Source organism: Carcharodon carcharias, chromosome 20 (assembly GCF_017639515.1).
Source record: "Carcharodon carcharias isolate sCarCar2 chromosome 20, sCarCar2.pri, whole genome shotgun sequence".
Taxonomy (NCBI): Eukaryota; Metazoa; Chordata; class Chondrichthyes; order Lamniformes; family Lamnidae; genus Carcharodon; species Carcharodon carcharias.
This window is the reverse complement of record NC_054486.1, coordinates 36,464,626-36,483,673: the sequence shown is the minus strand read 5'-3', so window position 1 is coordinate 36,483,673 and position 19,048 is coordinate 36,464,626. Positions and strand designations below refer to the sequence as shown.

The 19,048-nt window shown below is 44.9% G+C and overlaps 1 protein-coding gene across 2 annotated transcripts in view; it reads left to right on the top strand.

Moving 5' to 3' along the window:
- The window catches only part of LOC121292757 (BRD4-interacting chromatin-remodeling complex-associated protein-like), a 117,053-nt gene that overhangs the window by 84,505 nt on the left and 13,500 nt on the right, over positions 1-19,048 (top strand). For both annotated transcript variants that reach the window (XM_041215110.1, XM_041215111.1), the window contains 5 exons: positions 1,896-2,024; positions 2,823-2,884; positions 7,523-7,671; positions 16,062-16,156; positions 17,251-17,353. In XM_041215110.1, coding sequence (XP_041071044.1) covers positions 1,896-2,024; positions 2,823-2,884; positions 7,523-7,671; positions 16,062-16,156; positions 17,251-17,353 — 538 coding nt within the window. The remainder of the gene's footprint in view (positions 1-1,895; positions 2,025-2,822; positions 2,885-7,522; positions 7,672-16,061; positions 16,157-17,250; positions 17,354-19,048) is intronic.

The window sequence follows — 19,048 nt, the reverse complement described above, 5'->3', positions numbered from 1 at the left end:
TTCCAATACCCCACACTATTTTCCAAGGGGAAGAAGTGTGAAGATATGAAAACAAACATACTTTTAAATACAAAAACAGAAAATGCTGGAAAAGCTTAAGAGTTTTTCCAGCGTTTTCTGTTTTTATGTCAGAATTCCAGGATCCAGTATTTTGCTTTTATACTTTTGGATACACTTCTCTCATATGTTGAATATGTTTGACTTTTTTTTCAGTTCTGTCAGTTAAACTTTTCACCATGCATAACGTAAATATCTAGCATCTAGTTTAGAATACGCTTGCTAAGAATGGCTTTTTTGTTCTTTAGTCCTTCCTGTGTGGTCAGGGTGGAAATCAGAAAAGTAGTTAGGAGTACAAGGGGAAGAATTAAAATGGAGTGGAAGCACGTCTGCCATTTTAGCCTTTTCCTGTGCAGTGGTTGGGGGGAACACTGGAGGTTTCCCCTTTCGGGGACGCTGGAGGTTTCCCCTTTCGGGGACGCTGGAGGTTTCCCCGTTTGGGGACGCTGGAGGTTTCCCCGTTTGGGGACGCTGGAGGTTTCCCCTTTTGGGGACGCTGGAGGTTTCCCCATATGGGAATAGTAATCAAGGGCCAGAAGGAGGCCCAGCAAGGTGACTTTTAATTTATTTTTTTCTGCTGGCCTGTGTTGCAACAGGAGCCTGCGAGCACAAGGAAACCTCATGCCTTCCCTTCCCCAGCTTCACCCTCCCCACAATCAGGATTCCCCTCCCCATGACTTAACTGACTGCTGAGACCGTTTCTGTAGTTTATCATTCACCCTGGGCCTCCCCACCCAAAATACACCGATACATTCCAAGTTAAAATCGTGGCGTCTGTTTCTGTTCGTTCTTTCTGGTCTTTCTTAAACTTGAGGTGGAAAATTGAATGTGTGTCCAGGCTGCACTACAAGCTCTGTTTCAAACTCCAGTAAAACTCAGCCAATTTATTGCCCTCTCTGCCTAACAATGAGCAATTACTTTATTGCACTTTTCTTATTCTTTTCCACATGTCAAGGGTCAGTGGAAGTCAAGGAAATGCCTTCTCACCTTCTTTCCTCATCCCTCCCCTCCCCAGTCTTAATCCAAAGATGTGCATGGTCTAGTAGGACAGCTAGAGAGAAACTATTTGCTCTGGTAGGAGAATCCAAAACAGAAGGGCATAACCTTAAAATTTCATTGAGGGGGTGATGTCAGGAAGCACTTCTTCACATAAGGGGTAAGAGAAGTCTGGAACTAACTCCCCCAGAAACCTGGAAAAACTCAGCAGGTCTGGCAGCATCGGCGGAGAAGAAAAGAGTTGACGTTTCGAGTCCTCATGACCCTTCGACAGAACTTGAGTTCGAGTCCAAGAAAGAGTTGAAATATAAGCTGGTTTAAGGTGTGTGGGGGGGCTTATATTTCAACTCTTTCTTGGACTCGAACTCAAGTTCTGTCGAAGGGTCATGAGGACTCGAAACGTCAACTCTTTTCTTCTCCGCCGATGCCGCCAGACCTGCTGAGTTTTTCCAGGTAATTCTGTTTTTGTTTTGGATTTCCAGCATCCGCAGTTTTTTGTTTTTATCCCCCAGAAACCTGTTGAGCTTGGTAGGATGATCAGTTGAGAATTTCAAAACCGAGCTTGATAGATTTTGTTAGCTAAGGGTTATGCAACTAGGGCAGGTAAATGGAGTTGAGATATAGATCAGCCATGATCTGATCTAATGGCAAGAGTTTTGAGGGGCTGAATAGCCTCCTCCCAGTCCTCTGTTCCTGTGAATCCCAGAAAGAAAAAAGCAATAAGGTTAGATTTAAACTATGATAATTTTTTTTAAAAATCACCCTATTTTATAATGACTTATTGTCAAGTTACATATACTTGCTCAACCTTCCATAAATATGATTTCCCTTTTGTTTTTTAGGCAACCCCCAGTATGATCAGCAACCTCACAGACCTGAATGTCGCCCTAAGTAAGGGGTCAATACAAATCCAAATGGTTGGGAAAGGGATTGCCCGCATTATGTCTGCAGGAAACTTGCAATCAGCATTGGTTAGTGCATTAGCATGTGATGGGAACTTTTACATTTTTCTTACTCTGTGGGTTGTACTTTTCCCATTGTGAATTTAGTCATTTGGTGATACAGAGCTTGAGCATTGCTGAAAAAAGAGACGTGATATTGATACTTTTTGTCTTGGAACAGCTCACAAGATAAACCAACTGTAAAGGAAACAACAATTTACACTGCATGAGAAAAGAGTGCTGCTTGGTTGGCAAGTGGACTCTGATTGGTAGAAGAATTGCCATGAAGAATGCAACAGAGAACAGTTAACTGCCAAGCTTTTATTCAAATTCAAACCAGGCAGGTTGACTCTGATTGGTCAAGATATTGCCGTCGAGAATGAACCAGGGAATGGCTGCCCCTCAAGCTTATGTTTAGTTGGAAAAGGTGCAGTGCATGGACATGTTCCTTCTCTGTGCGAATGCCTTGACCAATCAGTTGACCTGCCTGGTTTGAATTTTAACAAAAGCTTGGTAGTTAACTGTTCTCTGCTGCATTCTCCACGGCAATGCCTCTACCAATTAGAGTCCACTTGCCAACCGATCAGCACTCTTTTCTCATGCAATATAAATTGTTGTTCCCTTTACTGTTGGTTTTTGTTGCAAGCTGTCCTGATGAGTGCAAGATGAAAAGTTTCGATCGCATGTCCCTTTTTTCAACAATATTCATTATAAACTTGTTGAAAATCTTGTATGAAAATTCCAGGAAGTCAGTTCATTTAAAAAATAATACATTTTTATTCTGTTATATTTTTTGAAATAAACTCATTTTGTTTTTGAATCTTGCAGTTTGAAGAACCAGTTGGGAATTTGAAACAGTCAGCAGCAACCACTCTAAACAGAGGAGACTTGTAAGTGCATCAACTCTGTCCAAAACTACTTTGTCCTTTGCACACATTTTTCAAGACAATGTGGACTTTTTTTTCTTCTATTCTTCCAGTTTTGCTCCCATTATTTTGTGCAAAGAACCTTAAAATAACTCAAGGCATTTACCACACCCTGGTTTTTTGAAACTGACTAGATTCAGATAAGTGAGAATAGTGGTTCTGAAACGAGACAGTGCTTTGGAATGCTTTGTGTAGCAGAATATGCTGCAGACTCAGGAAGTTGGACTGGAACCCCAGTGTCAAATCATGCTTGATCTTGGCTAAGTGGTCGGATTGCGTACCAAGCAGAGTTCCAATGTTCAACCAACAGAAAGTTAGAAAAATCATCAGTGCTTCCTACTAAAGAGAAAATATTTGCAGAGCTGTGGAGGAAAGAGAAGGGGTGCTGGGATAAGTTCAGTAGCTCTCTCAAAGAGTCAGCACTGATGAGGCTCAGTCATTGAGTATGTTCAAAGCAGAGGAGAGGTTGATAGATTTTGAGATAAGGAAGTAATGGGGCATTTGGAAAGTCAAAATGCAATCTATCAGTCAGCATGGTTTTACGAAGAGTAAATCGTGTTTGACTAACTTGCGAGAGTTCTTTGAAGATGTGACAAGCAAATTGGATAATGGGGATCCTGTAGATGTAGTATATCTGAACTTCCAGAAGGCCTTTGATAAAGTGCCGCACAAAAGATTAATACACAAGATAAGATCACATGGAGTTAGGGGTAATATTGGATAGAGGGTTGGCTAACCAACAGAAAGCAGAGAGTCGGAATAAATGGTTCTTTTTCTGGATGGCAAGCTGTAATTAGTGGGGTGTCAAAGGGTTCGGTCCTTGGGTCCCAACTATTTACAATCTATATTAATGATTTGGATTCAGGGATAGAAGGTACTATAGCTAAATTTGTAGATGGCACCAGAATAGGTGGGAAAGTAAGTTGCAATGAAGAAATAAGAAATTTACAAATGGATATGGACAAGTTAGGTGAATGGGCCAAAATTTGGCAGATGGAGTTTAACATGGATAAGTGTGAGGTTATCCATTTTGGCCGGAAGAATAAAAAGGTGACTTATTATTTAAATGGAGAGGAACTTCAGAATGCTTCAGTGCAGAGGGATCTGGGTGTCCTTGTGCATGAATCGCTGAAATCTAATATGCAGCTACAGCAGGTAATTAGGAAGGCAAATGGAATTTTGGCATTTATTGCTAAAGGAATAGAGTATAAAAATAGGGACGTGTTTTTGCAACTGTACAAGGCATTGGTGAGACCACACCTGGAGCACTGTGCACGGTTTTGGTCCCCTTACTTGAGGAATGATGTAGTTGCGCTGGAGGTGGTTCAGAGGAGGTTCACTAGATTGATTCTAGAGATGCAGAGCTTATCTTATGAGGAGAGATTGAGCAGTTTAGGCCTATACTACCTAGAGTTTAGAAGGATGAGAGGAGATCTAATTGAGGTATATAAGATGCTAAAGGGGATAGATAAAGTAGACGTGGAGCAGATGTTTCCCTTTGTGGGGCATTCTAGAATTAGAGGCCATAGTTTTAGGCTAAGGGGTGGTAGATTTAAATCAGAGATGAGGAGGAATTACTTTTCTCAAAGGGCCGTGAATCTGTGGAATTCACTACCTCAGATTGCAGTGGATGCCAGGACGCTGAATAAATTTAAGGAGGAGATAGACAGATTTTTAATTAGTAATGGATTGAAAAGTTGTGGGGAGAGGGCGGGAAATTGGAGCTGAGGCTGGAATGAGATCAGCCATGATCGTAATGAATGGCGGGGCAGGCTCGAGGGGCTGAATTACCTACTCCTGCTCCTAGTTCTTATGTTCTTATACTAATAGCATCAAGGGATATGGAATAGTGCAGGAAGATGGCATTGAGGTAGAAGATCATCCGTGATCTAGTTGGATGGCAGAGCAGGCTGGAGGGGCCGAATAGCCTACTCCTGAATGTTCCTACGTTCCTTCATGATGGGCCAAATGGGACAAAGTCCTGGCTTCATAATTAAGTTGTGCAACACTACCAATGTGCTATATGGGATAGATTTCAAACAGATGTAGTCTTGTGGGCCATCAACAACTGCAGAATTATATTCAACCACAATCTGTAACCTTAAGGCCTGGCATATCCCCACTCTACCATTACCATCATGCCAAGGGATCAGCCCTGGTTCAATGATGAGTGCGGGAGGGCATGCCAGGAGCTGCACCAGACATCCCTAAAGTGAGGTGTCAACCTGGTGAGGCTACAACACAGGACTACTTGCGTGCCAAACAGCAAAAGCAGCAAGCAGTAGACAGAGCTAATCAATCTCACAACTAACCGATCAGATCAAAGCAACTGTCCATCACATCCAGTCGTGGTGATGGACAATTAAACAATGAACAGAGCAGGAAGTTCCACAAATATCCCCATCCTCAATGATGAGGGAGCCATGGCTGCAGCATTTGCAACCATCTTCAGCAAGAATTACCAAGTAATGATCCATCTCAGCCTCCTCCTGATGTCCCCAGCATCACGGATGCTAGTCTTCAGGCAATTTGATTCACTCTACATGATCTCCTGAAATGGCTGCAGGCACTGGATACTGCAAAAGCTATGGGTCCTGACAATATTCCGGAAATAGTACTGAAAACTTGTGCTCCAGAGCTAGCCACACCCCAAGCCAAGCTATTCCAGTACACCTACAACACTGGCATCTACCTGGCAATGTGGAAAATTGCCCAGGTATGTCCTGTTGACAAAAAGCAATACAAATCCAAAACAGCCAATTACCACCCCGTCAGTCTACTCTCGATCATCAGTAAAGTGATGGAAGTCAACAATGCTATCAAGTGGCACTTTTGCAGCAATTACCTGCTCACTGATGCTCAATTTGGGTTCTGTTAGGCCACTCAGTTCCTGACCACATTATAGCCTTGGTTCAAATATGGACAAAAGAATTGAACGCAAGAGGTCAGGCGAGAATGACTGCCCTTGACATCAAGGCCGCATTTGACCAAGTGTGGCATCAAGGACCCCTAGCAAAACTAAACGCTGGTTGGAGTCATACCCAGCATAAAGGATCATAGTTATGATAGTTGGAGGTTAATCTTCTCAGCCCCAAGACATTGCTGCAGGAGTTCCCCAGGGTAGTGTCCGAGGCCCAACCATCTTCAGCTGCTTCATCAATGACCTTCTCTTCATCATAAGGTCAGAAGTGGGGATGTTCGCTGCTAATTGCACAGTGTTCAACGCCATTCATGACTCATCAGATACTGAAGCATTCCATGTCCTTATACAGCAAGATCTGGACAGTATCCGGGCTTAGGTTGTTAAGTAGCTTGTAACATTCACGCCACACATTTGCTAGGCAATGACCACCTCCAGCAAGAGAGAATCCAACCATCATCCCTTAATGTTCAATGGCATTACCATCACTCAATCCCCCACTATCAACATCCTGGGGGGTTACCATTGACCAGAAATTGAACTGGACTAGCCATATAAATACTGTGGCTACAAGAGCAGGTCAGAGGCTAGGAATCCTGTGACAACTAATCCACCTCCTGACTCCCCAAAGCCTGTCCACCATCTACAAGGCACAAGTCAGGAGTGTGATGGAATACTCTCCACTTGCCTAGATGAGCTCAGCTCCAACAATACTCAAGAAGCTCAACACCTTCCAAGACAAAGCAGTCCGCTTGGTTGGGATCCCACCCATCACTCCCTCCACCATCGATGCACAGTGGCAGCAGCATGTACCATCTACAAGATGCACTGCAGCAACTCACCAAGGCTTCTTTGCCAGCACCTTCCAAACCCACGATCTCTACAGCCTTGAAGGGCAAGGGCAGCAGCTTCATGGGAACACCACCACCTGCAAGTTCCCCTCCAAGCCACAGACCATCCTGGTGTGGAACTATATCGCCGTTCCTTCACTGTCACTGGGTCAAAATCCTGGAACTCCCTCCTCAGCAACACTGTGGGTGTAGTTACACCACATGGACTGCAGCTTTTCAAGAAGGCAGCTCACCACCACCTTCTCAAGGGCAGTTAGGGATGGGCAATAAACGCTGGCCTAGCCAGCGATGCCCACAATCCGTGAACGAATGCATTTTTAAAAAATTATCTCCTACTGTACTGTATGATTTTATACCAGCTTCCTTTAATCTGTCTCCTTGTCAGAAAGCAGCTTGCTTGAGGCGGTGATTTTATGGACTGGGCACACGAAAATGTACGGCTATATATTCTGCTCATAGTGTGGCAAATTAAATTGTACAGAATCTTGGAAGTGGGATTAATTGTTATGCTGCCATGTCTAATTATTGTGAACTGAAGCATTGAGTGTTGACTCTTCATCCAGAAGTAGGGAAGATGTTGCTAAATTAAGTTTTTGAAAAGCTAAAATAAAAAACTTGTATCGCACAGCTCCATTCACAACGTCATGATGTTCCAAAGCATTTTACAGCCAGTGAAGTAGTTTAAGTGATAATCACTGTTGCAGTGTCGGAAACACAGCAGCCAAATAACACACAGCAAGCTCGCACAAACAGCAATGTGATAATAACCAGATAATCTGTTTTCAGGTGTTGTTACTAACTGTTTCTCTTCTTTAATTGTGGCACAAACAGGTTACTTGAAAAGTTCTGCAAGGACCAGAGCTCTGTTATACAACCTGATTGCAACACTCCTTTTAATTCCTTTGAGGACACAGTTTTCAGATTGTTGCCCTATCATGTATGTAAGGGCACACTACCATCCAATGTGGATTTTAACAAAGGTACTTTTAAAACTGTCTCTTGCTACAGGGTGGGGAGGAACAAATTATGACTTTTTCCCCAGTTAATTGTTGACCATTGTAGTTAGGTGCATTGTTGGCCTTTAATTATCTGATGTAGAATATGAACTTTGGCTCTGCTAATATTAAACACAGTCACAGAGCCACTTCAGTGACAAAATTATTAAACTAAAAATTATGTACTTTTGACAAGCAGAGAGTTTCTGTTTTACTTAAAAATAAGGTTAATTCGCGAAAACTTCAAAATAAGCTGCTGCAGCGTATTAGACATTTGGTAATATTTGTATTATTGATACAGAGATGGTAAATGCAGGGACCAAAATATTTAAGCTACATTACAGCAATCTCCAACATACTCAAGAGTCGCAGACAATGTAGATTAAGAGAGGAACTCTATGCAAGCCCACTCAAGTGCTGAAGCTCCACAGGTTGAACAGCATTTCTTAGAGCTTGCTAGGACTCTCTGCGGCCGGTCACCCGCCCGCCTGCTTTCTATGAGTCTTTCATTTGGAACACTCTGACAGTGAAGATGACCTTGACCAACAGCTGGAAACAAGCAATAGTGAATCAATATTTTACACTGTGCCAGGCCTTGCCTTTCCACTCACCTGAGAGTGCCTCACCTGCACTGATTTGTTGAGTAGCAACCACATCAGACTGTCCAATTGCAGACTCCTACAAGTTTCAGTCCTATATGGCCTTAGTATTAGTGTGAGATTATGATCTGTCATTGTGGACACTGCAGCCAGGGTAAACATCTTTGTTCCATGGACTGTGCAGAGGCCTGATGATGCTTCACATGGATAGTCTCACAATCCTCAGCATGGTCCGGTACATAGGCCCATTCTACTCTCTCACTTCATAGACTAATACCCCAGTCCTTCAGTAAGGTCCGGTGCACTTTGACTGCAAACCCTTTATGCAAGGTCTCTTGCCGTCCTTGATAAGGTGACAAGCCTTACAAACAAATCTCCACATAAGGCCTCACAAAAGCTCCAGTCAACTGCACACACACCTCTTTTATCCTACGCTCAATCCCTCTTGAGTTCAAGGCTAACTTGCCCATTGTTTCCTTACTTGCAGCCTTCACCTATATGTTAGCTCAAAATGACAAATCAACAAGGATGGCCAGTGACGATTGGACGTGCCCACTGCAGCTTTCTCCAGCCATGTAGGGAAGCCTCTGGTTTCCTATTGTTATGTGTAGAGCTTCACACATTCAACCCTAACACAGCATCTACAGTGTTCCTTGCCACTCACATAGCATGTTTAACTCCCCTTGCAAGCATCCCTTGCATCACCCACATCTCACATCAGGGCAACAGCAGCAGGAGGTGCAGTGACCTCACTGAACACTGCGCAGACATAATTTTCAGAGCTCAGAACATGGTGAGCTGCAAGTAGTGGCTTGCATGATGCATGCCCAGGACACACACTCACAAATGATGGCCAGTGCTTAATCATGCACTTTGGCATTATTGAATTATCACTATGTTGATAATGTGAGAGAACTAAATCTATAGGAGTTCATTATCAGACTGTGATGGGGGCCCAAATTCCACACCTTTAAATGCCAGCGACCATTGAAGCAACTGGCAGCAAGATGGAATTCAGGACGCTTCCAAATGGTGCAAGTGAACATATATTTACAAAGTGCCAAAAGTATATACAATCGTTGTACACCCCTGCAGCCAGGATGCCATCAAAACTTCGTTATCTCTCTTTTTCTGTTATTACGTCTAGCCCTAACACTCACATTGAGTTGGAGGCAGCCTGTTGATCGCTATGCCCTGTCGACTGTGTTGACTTTGTTGGGCTTCCTCTGGTGGCCCAAGGCCTAGAGGGCCCCAGCCTGCTAAGAGTCTCCTGCTCAGGTGCAGGTGCATCCTCGTCAGCCTGTCCTGCTGGAGGCGATGGGGTCACTGGCAGAGGGGAGGTGGAGCAGCAGGGCACCCTTGTCCTGGGCTGAAGTCCCTGAGGTGCCTGACCGGCACTCCTTTCCTCTGTGGGTGCCTAATGGCATCTCCCTGACTCCTTGAGGAGAAGGGGCACCTAGAGGGAGGTCAAGGTATCCTGTCCCCTCTTGCCTAGCCACTGCTGCACTGTGCCCATGGCTAGAGCGATGCAGTGCAAGTCTGAGCGCATATCTGGCAGCCGCTCTGTATTCTGCTGCACCTGGGTCTCCAAGGCAGCCACCATCCTTTCCATGGAGACAGCCATCGCTCGCATTCTGGAGCCATGACAGCAGTTAGGATGTGGACAGGCTCCTCCAGCCTTCGGTCCAGTCTGCACATGGCCTTTGGCATCTCTGCCTGATGTTCCCCTGCCTGTCTCTGTATCTCCATCAGGTCTCCTGTGGCCAAGTCCAGAGGCTTGTCATCTGCATGGGGCTGAGCGGGGGTCTGGTTTCCAGCAGTCCTCCGAGTGTCAGAGACCTTGGCTGTCACTCCTTCCACCAGCTGTGGACCCGTGTCAGTGATGTGCTCACTGGATTGTGACGCTGAGCCTACTCTGGAACTTGCACCCACCAAGGTGAATGTATCTTCGCTGGTGGAGGATGCAGGTGAACACCATCATGATGCATCCTCTGATGCTTCTGAGGCATCATCCTCAGAGGTGGGGTTGGGGCTGGTTCTGTGGCTGGTCTCCCTTGTGGGCCACCCTTTCTTGCTGGTACCTGGAATGAAGAAAAGAAAGGTTTTGTGATTGACTAAACAAGCTCCATGATTAAAGCAAAGTGTTTACTTTGTGGGTGTATCTGACAACTGCAGACTGGAGGCATCCTAACTGGTTTCTTGCTAGAGTTCTATCTTGCATTCAGCACCAACACGGTCCTGCTCCTCCCTGACTGGCCTCGCAGCCTCCCCCTCGAAAGATCGGAATGCTGCCTGCAGTCTTGGCCCGCTCCCTCCTGTTGTGCATGTTCTTGGCCTGCAGAAAGACAGAAGGATTGATTGTCATCCCATTGGGTGCATGAGCAGTTTAGGAACATGCATACCTATGACAGTTCCTCATTAAGTGATTAGCAAGCAGGATGTCCTGCAACTGATAGAATATTGAGAGCTTGAAGTGGCTGCCACACATTCAGTGCACACATCCCATCTGCTGCTGAATCCTGCAACGCAAACTCCTGCCTGACATCCCTGTGCACTCGCACACCAACACAGCCTGATGCCCTTATAAGCCCTTGTTTGTCCCTACAATCACACCAACCCCCCCGCCACTTCTCTCTCTCTCCCCCCACCCAAACCCCACCCCCAACACACCTTAAACCAGCTTATATTTCACCCCTTTCTTGGACTCACTCAAGTTCTGTCGAAGGGTCATGAGGACTCGAAAAGTCAACTCTTTTCTTCTCCGCTGATGCTGCCAGACCTGCTGAGTTTTTCCAGGTAATTCTGTTTTTGTTTTGCCCTTATAAGTGTCACTTTGCAGTGAGTAGACTGTGTCACATACCTTGTCAGAGCGCAACAGATCATTTATCCTTTTCCTGCACTGAGGCCCTGTTCTTTTGTGGGCCCCACAGGAGCTAACCTCCACTGTGATCTCACCCATGCTATTGTGGTCAGACTGGAGTGCATCATGCTGTTATCCCTGGAATCAGCACCTCTCACCTTTCCTGGATGGCCTGGAGAAGACCCTGCAGAGAGGCTAAACCTTGGAGCCAAATGTTGTACACTCTGTGACATTCTGTTTGAACCTGGAGCTCCTGGCCTGAAGTGATTGAATGGCTGTCTTTTAAATATGGCATTTGGATCTTCAAACCCCTGAGGTAACGATGGTGACGGTGAGTTCCTGCCATGGGATTCGTCGAGCTCCTTGCAGATGCATAAGTAACGAGCTCAACAGTTCAAGATTGTAGCCCCAGCAGAAAACAGAGAGGCGGTGGTGTAATGATATTGTCACTGGACTGATAATCCAGAGACCCAGGGTAATGCTCTGGGGACCCGGGTTTGAATCCCGCCATGGCAGATGGTGGAATTTGAATTCATTAAAAATCTGAAATTAAAAGTCTAACGATGACCATGAAACCCATCTGGTTCACTATTGCCCTTTAGGGAAGGAAATTTGCCATCCTTACCTAGTCTGGAGTCCTACATGTAACTCCAGTCCCACAGCAATGTGGTTGACCCTTAAATGCCCTCTGAAATGGCCCAGCAAGCCACTCAGTTGTATCAAACTGCTAAAAAGTCAATAAAAAGGAATGAAACCGGATGGACCAGCCAACGTTGATCTAGACACCGAAAATAACAACGGCAAACCCAGCCCTATCGACCCTGCAAGTTCCTCCTTACTAACATCTGGGGTTTTCTGCCAAAACTGGGGGAACTAGTCAAGCAACAGCCTGACATAATCATACTCACAGAATCAAAATTACAGAAAATGTCCCCGACACCACCATCACCATCCCTGGGTATATCCTATCCCACCGGCAGGACAGATCCAACAGAGGTGACAGCATAGTGGTATACAGTTGGGAGGGAGTTGCCCTGGGAGTCCTCAACATGGACTTCATGGAGTCTCATGGTATCAGGTCAAACATGGGCAAGGGAACGTCCTGCTGATGACCACATACCACATACTGCTCTCCGCACCCCCCCCCCCCAACCACCTCCTCAGCTGATGAATCAGTACTCCTCCATGTTGAACATCACTTGGAGGAAGCACTGAGGGTTGCAAGGGCGCAGAATGTACTCTGGGTGGGAGACTTCAATGTCCATCACCAAGAGTGGCTCGGTAGCACCACCACAGGCCAAGCTGGCCGAGTCCTAAAGAACATAGCTGCTAGACTGTGCGGCAGGTGGTGAGGGAACCAACAAGAGAGAAAAACATACTTGACCCCATCTTCACCAACCTGCCTGCCACAGATGCACCTGTCCATGCAAGTATCAGCAGTCCTTGTGGAGACGAAGTCCCGCCTTCACATTGAGGATACCCTCCATCGCATTGTGTGGCACTACACTGTGCTAAATGGGATAGATTTCAAACAGATCTAATAACTAAAAACTGGCCATTGATGAGGTGCTGTGGGCTATCAGCAGCAGCAGAATTGTACTCGAACACAATCTGTAATCTCAAGGCCTGGCATATACCCCACTCTACCATTACCATTAAGCCTGGTTCAATGAAGAGTGCAGGAGGGCATGCCAGAAGCAGCACCAAGCATACCTAAAAATGAGGTGCCAACCTGGTGAAGCTACAAGACAGGACTATTTGCATAAGCAGCAAGTGATAGACAAAGCTAAGCAATTCCACAATCAATGAATTAGATCTCAGCTCTGCAATCTTGCCAAGTCTAGTTATGAATGGTGGTGGACAATTAAACAACTCACTGGAGGAGGAGGCTCCAGAAATATCTGCGTTCTCAATGATGGAAGAGCCCAGCATATAAATGCAAAACATAAGACTGAAGTTTTCGCAGCAATCTGTCGCCAGAAGTGCCGAGTGGATGATCCATCTCGGCCTCCTGAGGAGGTCCCCAGCATCACAGATGTCAGTCTTCAACCAATTCGACTAATTTCACATGATATCAAGAAACGGCTGAAGGCACTGGATAGTGCAAAGGCTTTGGGCCCTGACAATATTCCGGCAATAGTACTAAAGACTTGTGCTCCAGAACTTGCCGTGCCCCTAGCCAAGCTGTCCCAGTACAGCTACAACATTGGCATCTACCTGGCTTTGTGGAAAATTGCCCAGGTATGTCCTGTACTCAAAATGCAGGACAAATCCAACCCGGCTAATTACCGCCCCATCAGTCTGCTCTCGATCATCAGACAAGTGATGGAAAGGGTCATCAACAGTGCTATCAAGCGGCACTTGCTTAGCAATAACGTGCTCACTGACGCCCAGTTTGGGTTCCGCCAGGGTCTCTCAGCTTCTGACCTCATTACAGGCTTGGTTCAAATTCGGACAAAAGAGCTGAACTCCAGAGGCAAGGTGACGGTGACTGCCCTTGCAACCAAGGCAGCATTTGACCGAGTGTGACATCAAGGAGCCCTAGCAAAACTGGAATCAATAGGAATCAGGGGGAAAGCTCTCCACTGGTTGGAGTCATACCTAGCACAAAGGAAGATTGTTGGAGGTCAATCACTTGCAGTGATGTCCTGGAACTGAGGAGTTCCTCAGGGTAGTGTCCTAAGCCCAACCATCTTCAGCTGCTTCAACAATGATCTTCCTTCCATCATAAGGTGAGAAGTGGGGATGTTCGCTGATAATTGCACAATTTTCAGCACCATTCATGACTCCTCAGCTATGAAGCAGTCTTTGTCCAAATTCAGTTAAGACCTGGACAATATCCAGGCTTGGCCTGACAAGTGGCAAGTAACATTTGCACCACACACTGTCAGGCAATGATCAGCTCCAACAAGAGAGAATCTAACCATTGCCACCCGACATTCAATGGCATTACCATCGTTGAATCCCCCACTATCAACATCCTGGGGGGTTACCATTGACCAGAAACTAAACTGATCTAGCCATATAAATATTGTGGTTGCAAGATCAGGTCAAAAGCCAGGAATTGTGCGATGAGTAACTCACCTCCTGACTCCCCAAAGCCTGTCCACCATCTACAAGGCACAAGTCATGAGTGTGATGGAATACTCTCCACTTGCCTAGACAAGTGCAGCTCCCGCAACACTCAAGAAGCTGGACACCATCCAGGACAAAGCAGCATGCTTGATTAGCACCACATCCACAAACATTCACTCCCTCCGCCACTGACACACAGTGGCAGCAGTGTGTACCATCTACAAGATGCACTGTAGGAACTCACCAAGCCTCCTTAGGCAGTACCTTCCAAACCTACAACCGCCTACCATCTACAAGGACAAGAACAAGAACAGCAGATACATGGGAGTTCCCTTCCAAGATACCTTGGAAATATATTGCCGTTCCTTCACTGTCGCTGGGTCAAAATCCTGGAACTCTCTCCCTAACAGCACTGTGGGTGTACCTACACCACAGGGACTGCAGAGGTTCAAGTAGGCAGCTCGCCACCACCTTCTCAAGGACAACTAGGGATGGGCAATAAATGCTGGCCTAGCTAGTGACGCCCACATATTATAAATGAATTTTTTTTAAAAACTTCCGTGCCCGATATCAAACTTAGACTCCAGAACAGTAGATTCCTGCCCAGGACTTGATGGCCACGGAACATGCGTTCACAACACGACCAAACAGGTTGATTGTCAACCTGCAAATCCTTCCAACATGCCAATGGCAGGTGGTAAGAGTAAGAGAGACCACTGGTCAGCCAAGTTCTATGTGGCGTGGCGCCTCTGACCTTGGGCTAGAAACCTGTTCCAGAAAAAACTGGTTATGAGAAATAGGTGTAAGCATAGGCTTTGTCTGCCTCGTGTCTGTGGATGTGGGAAGCCTTCTTAGTTTAACTATCTCATTTATAATCCAGTGGAGCTGTAAGCTGTAAAGCGAGCAGTACAGTCCATGCTGAAAATCACCTGATTTTCAAATAATTCTCATTCAATTGGCTGTTACTGACACTCCAGTGCACTAATAGAACCTCAGGTTTTGATGCCAGTTCCCCACATGGAGAGTTGTATATCTCAGCTGTGCTGTTGAACAGGTATCAAAATACCAGATCTTTCTTGACAAGGGAGGGAATGCCAGAAGGTACAATACACCAAGTCAGGATTTTGCATTTCCCAGCCACCTTTTGTAGATTGGGATGAAAGGTGGTGTGTAGCAGGCCTTGCATTCATTCTGTTGGCGAGGAAGTATGCATGACATAGTAAAAGGCAGGTGGCAGTATAAACTTGTATACCCTTTTTAGTTGCTAAAATATACAAGTGAGGACTCAAAAGAATTGCATAGTATTTTGAAACAGATCATTCTGCCCAACTGGTCTAATCTGGTGTTTATGCTCCACATGATTCTCCTTCATCTCACCCTATCTGAATATCCTTTCAGTGCTTTCTTTTGTGTTTATCTAGCTTACCCTTAAACTTGTCTGTGGTATATGCCACAACTACAGCTTGTGGCAGTGAGTTCCACATTCTGACCATCCTCTGGGTAAGGAAGTTCCTTCTGAATTCCCTATTGGATTTATGAACCCTAGTTTTGGACTCCCCCACAAATATTGCACAATCCTCTTGACTTTTTAAGAGCTGCCTTGGCATTATTCATGAGCTCACTTGAGTTCAAAAGAGAAATAAAACCTACAGATGCCAGAAATCTGTGAGGTTTGTTATGAACGAAGCGCAGCTTATATTGTTATACAAGCACTTACAAGAATAAACTGTCTTCCATTGATCTGAAACATAAAGCTAATTGCAGTTTCACAAGATGTAGGCTCTAGTGTTGTCATTAATTTTGTAGTTTTCTTACTGTACATCTGATTCTTTCTCTCCCAGTGGATGAAGAGTTTGAGGTCGTATCAGCTCAACTCCTCAAACGAACGCAGGTTATGCTGAACAAATATCGGCTGTTGCTCTTTGAAGAATCCAGGGTAAGGTGTTCATGTTACTTTAAGTGCATGCTCTATACAAAAGGAATCCAGACCACCACCAGGGGATGGAATCCTGTCAGGGTAATGAAATCACAGGATCTTGACCTAGTGATCCTTCGTGACATGAAGCAGTGAATGTTGCTAAGCGACTTGAGCACAGAGGGAGGGGGTAGGGAGAGTGAGTGAGGGTGGACAGGAAATGATGGCAGATTAGCAATGTCCTGTCCTCATTCAATATTAACACTACTGTAGAAATCAGTGGATACTGAACAGAAGTAAGAACCTTAACTGTTTTTCTCCCCTTCTCTAGCAGAGAAAAAGTGAGTCCAGTTGTAGCACTTTACCATCTGAAATTCACCAGAATGATATCAGGTCTTAAAGGTTTAAATTATAAGGAGCGGTTCCATTAACCTGCCCTTGCCTTTGAAGATTGAGGGGTTATCTGGCTGAGGCTTTTGAAATGTAAAAAGATTTGATAGGGTACATAGAGAGAAATTGTTCCCGGTGGTAAGGAAATACTGGAGATTAAGGCATAGTCTTAAAATTCAAACTAGACCATTCAAGGGTGATGTCAAGAAGCATCTCTTCACACAATAGGTGGTGGAAATCTTGAACTCTCTCTCTCAAAAGCTGTTGAGGCTGGGAGGGGAGTCAAATGAAAATTTCAAAACTGAGATGAATAAATTTTTGGCTGACGGTTATCAAGGGATATGGAGCAAAGACAAGGCAACAGAGTTGAGGTACAGCTCAAAAATCACTTCACTCAAAGGGTTGTGAATCTTTGAAACTCTCTACCCCAGAGGGTTGTGGATGCTCCATTGTTGAGCACATTAAAGGCTGAGATAGACAGATTTTTAGTCTCTCAGGGAATTAAGGAATATGGGGAGTGTGCAGGAAAATGGAGTTGAAGCCCATGATCACATGATCATGGGGTTGACAGGCCAAATGGTCTCCTCCTGCTCCTATTTATTTTGTTGTGTTCAGCCCTGATCTAAATGAATGAGAAAACAGACATGAGGGGCTGAATGGCCACCGCCTGTTCCCATGTTTCTAGGTCCTGGTGTTTACTGCTTTGTTTTCTGTTATGTTGTCAGAGGACAAAACCCTCTGCTGAGATGGTGATGATCGATCGAATGTTCATTCAAGAAGAAAAGGTGGCTTTCCAGGAAGCTAAGCAACTGGCCAGGGACAGTCCTGGTAAGATGGCTTTTCAAATATACAAACAGCAGAAAACTTGGAAGAATGGGAGCTGACATTCATGTACAACTTAAAACTAGCAAAAGTCTGGAATCAAGGCAGGGCAACTAGTAATTTGCAGTCAGAGTTTTTTTAATTTTCCGCAACGCCTTGGGCCAGCTGTGCTGCATCTGTGATGCAGATTTGACAGGAAGTGCTTCTGATATTTAACATCCTACTAAAGTCTTATCCAGAAGACAGCATCTCTGACAAAAGTTTTGGGGTGTCACCCTAGATTTTCTGTTCATGTCTCTGGAGTGGACTTGAACCTACAACCTCTTGACTCAAGGCAAGAGCACTGTTGAACCACAGCTGACACAATCACCCCATCTTTGTTGCAGTTAAATGTGAAAGAAAGTTACGTGGGTTGTAAAAGGGGCACTGATTCACTATCACCCATTTTATTACGACCACTCGAGACCAACCTTGGCCCTTGTGCAGATACGTTCAAAGAGTGGGAGATGATCCCTAGAACTAGAAGTCTAATGAGGAAACACTGGAGAAATGTGGGCTTTTCAACTGTCAAGAGTGATGAGAGCTGATGCTATTTTGGCATTTAAGGTAGCAAACAGTACCAAGAGCAGGTAAAATTACTTCAAACTAAATTGGGAGAGTAGGACAAAGTTCTTAGGACTGTTATCAAGAAGGTCTTCACAGAAGAATTGAATCATTTCATGGAGTGGACTGCCTGCACAGCAAAGTCAAAACCTTGAATTACTTGAGTAACCAGATACTGTAATGTGGAACTGTATGGCCTTGCTGAATGGATGAACTAAGATGAGCCAAATGCCCTTCCTTGTCAATGGTTAGAATCCCAGAATGATGTAGAACAGAATATGGCCATTTGGCCTTATCATATCTGTGCCAGCTCTTTGATAGAGCTCACAATTTGTCCCACTCCAGCTGCTCTTTCCCCACAGCCCTGCACATTTTTCCCTTTTCAAGTATTTATTCAGTAGTAACTTCTTGAAAGTTACTATTGAATCTGCTTCCACCATTCATTCAGGCAACATATTCCAGATCAGAACAACTCGCAATTTAAAAAGAAAGTTTCATCTCCTCTCTGGTTCTTTTGCCAATTGCCTTAAATGTATGTCCTTTTGTTACTAACATTCATGCCAATGGTAACAGTTTCTCTCTATCTACTCCATCAAAACCCCTCAATTAAATCTCTCCTTAACCTCTCTGCTCTGAGGCGAATAATCCCAGTTTCTTTTGTCTCAACATAACTGAAGCGTGATATCTTTGTAGGGCAAAACAAGACTGGGCCAGGATTTTACAGTCAGTGTGAGGGGGGCGGGCCCAGCACACCAGAGCGTAAAATGACGCGCAATATTTCATTCGGTGGGCGCACACCAGAATCGGCTGCATGCCCGCTGATAATTGAAAGGCCTATTAAGGCCATTAACTAGGTAATTAACCTTAACTTTATGTTGCCCGTCCAACCTTACACTTGTCAGGCAGGTGAAAAGGCCTAGCGGCCTTTACGTTTTTTAGGAAACCTCATCCACGAGCAGGATGAGGTTTCCTAAAGCTTTTACAAATTAAATAAAAAGTTTCTTTGAATTTGTTTCATTAAATTTTTAATGTTTGCATTTATTTTTTTGAAAAGCGCTTCAATCCCCTTGAGGCAGCTCCATGCCTCAGGGAGATCGA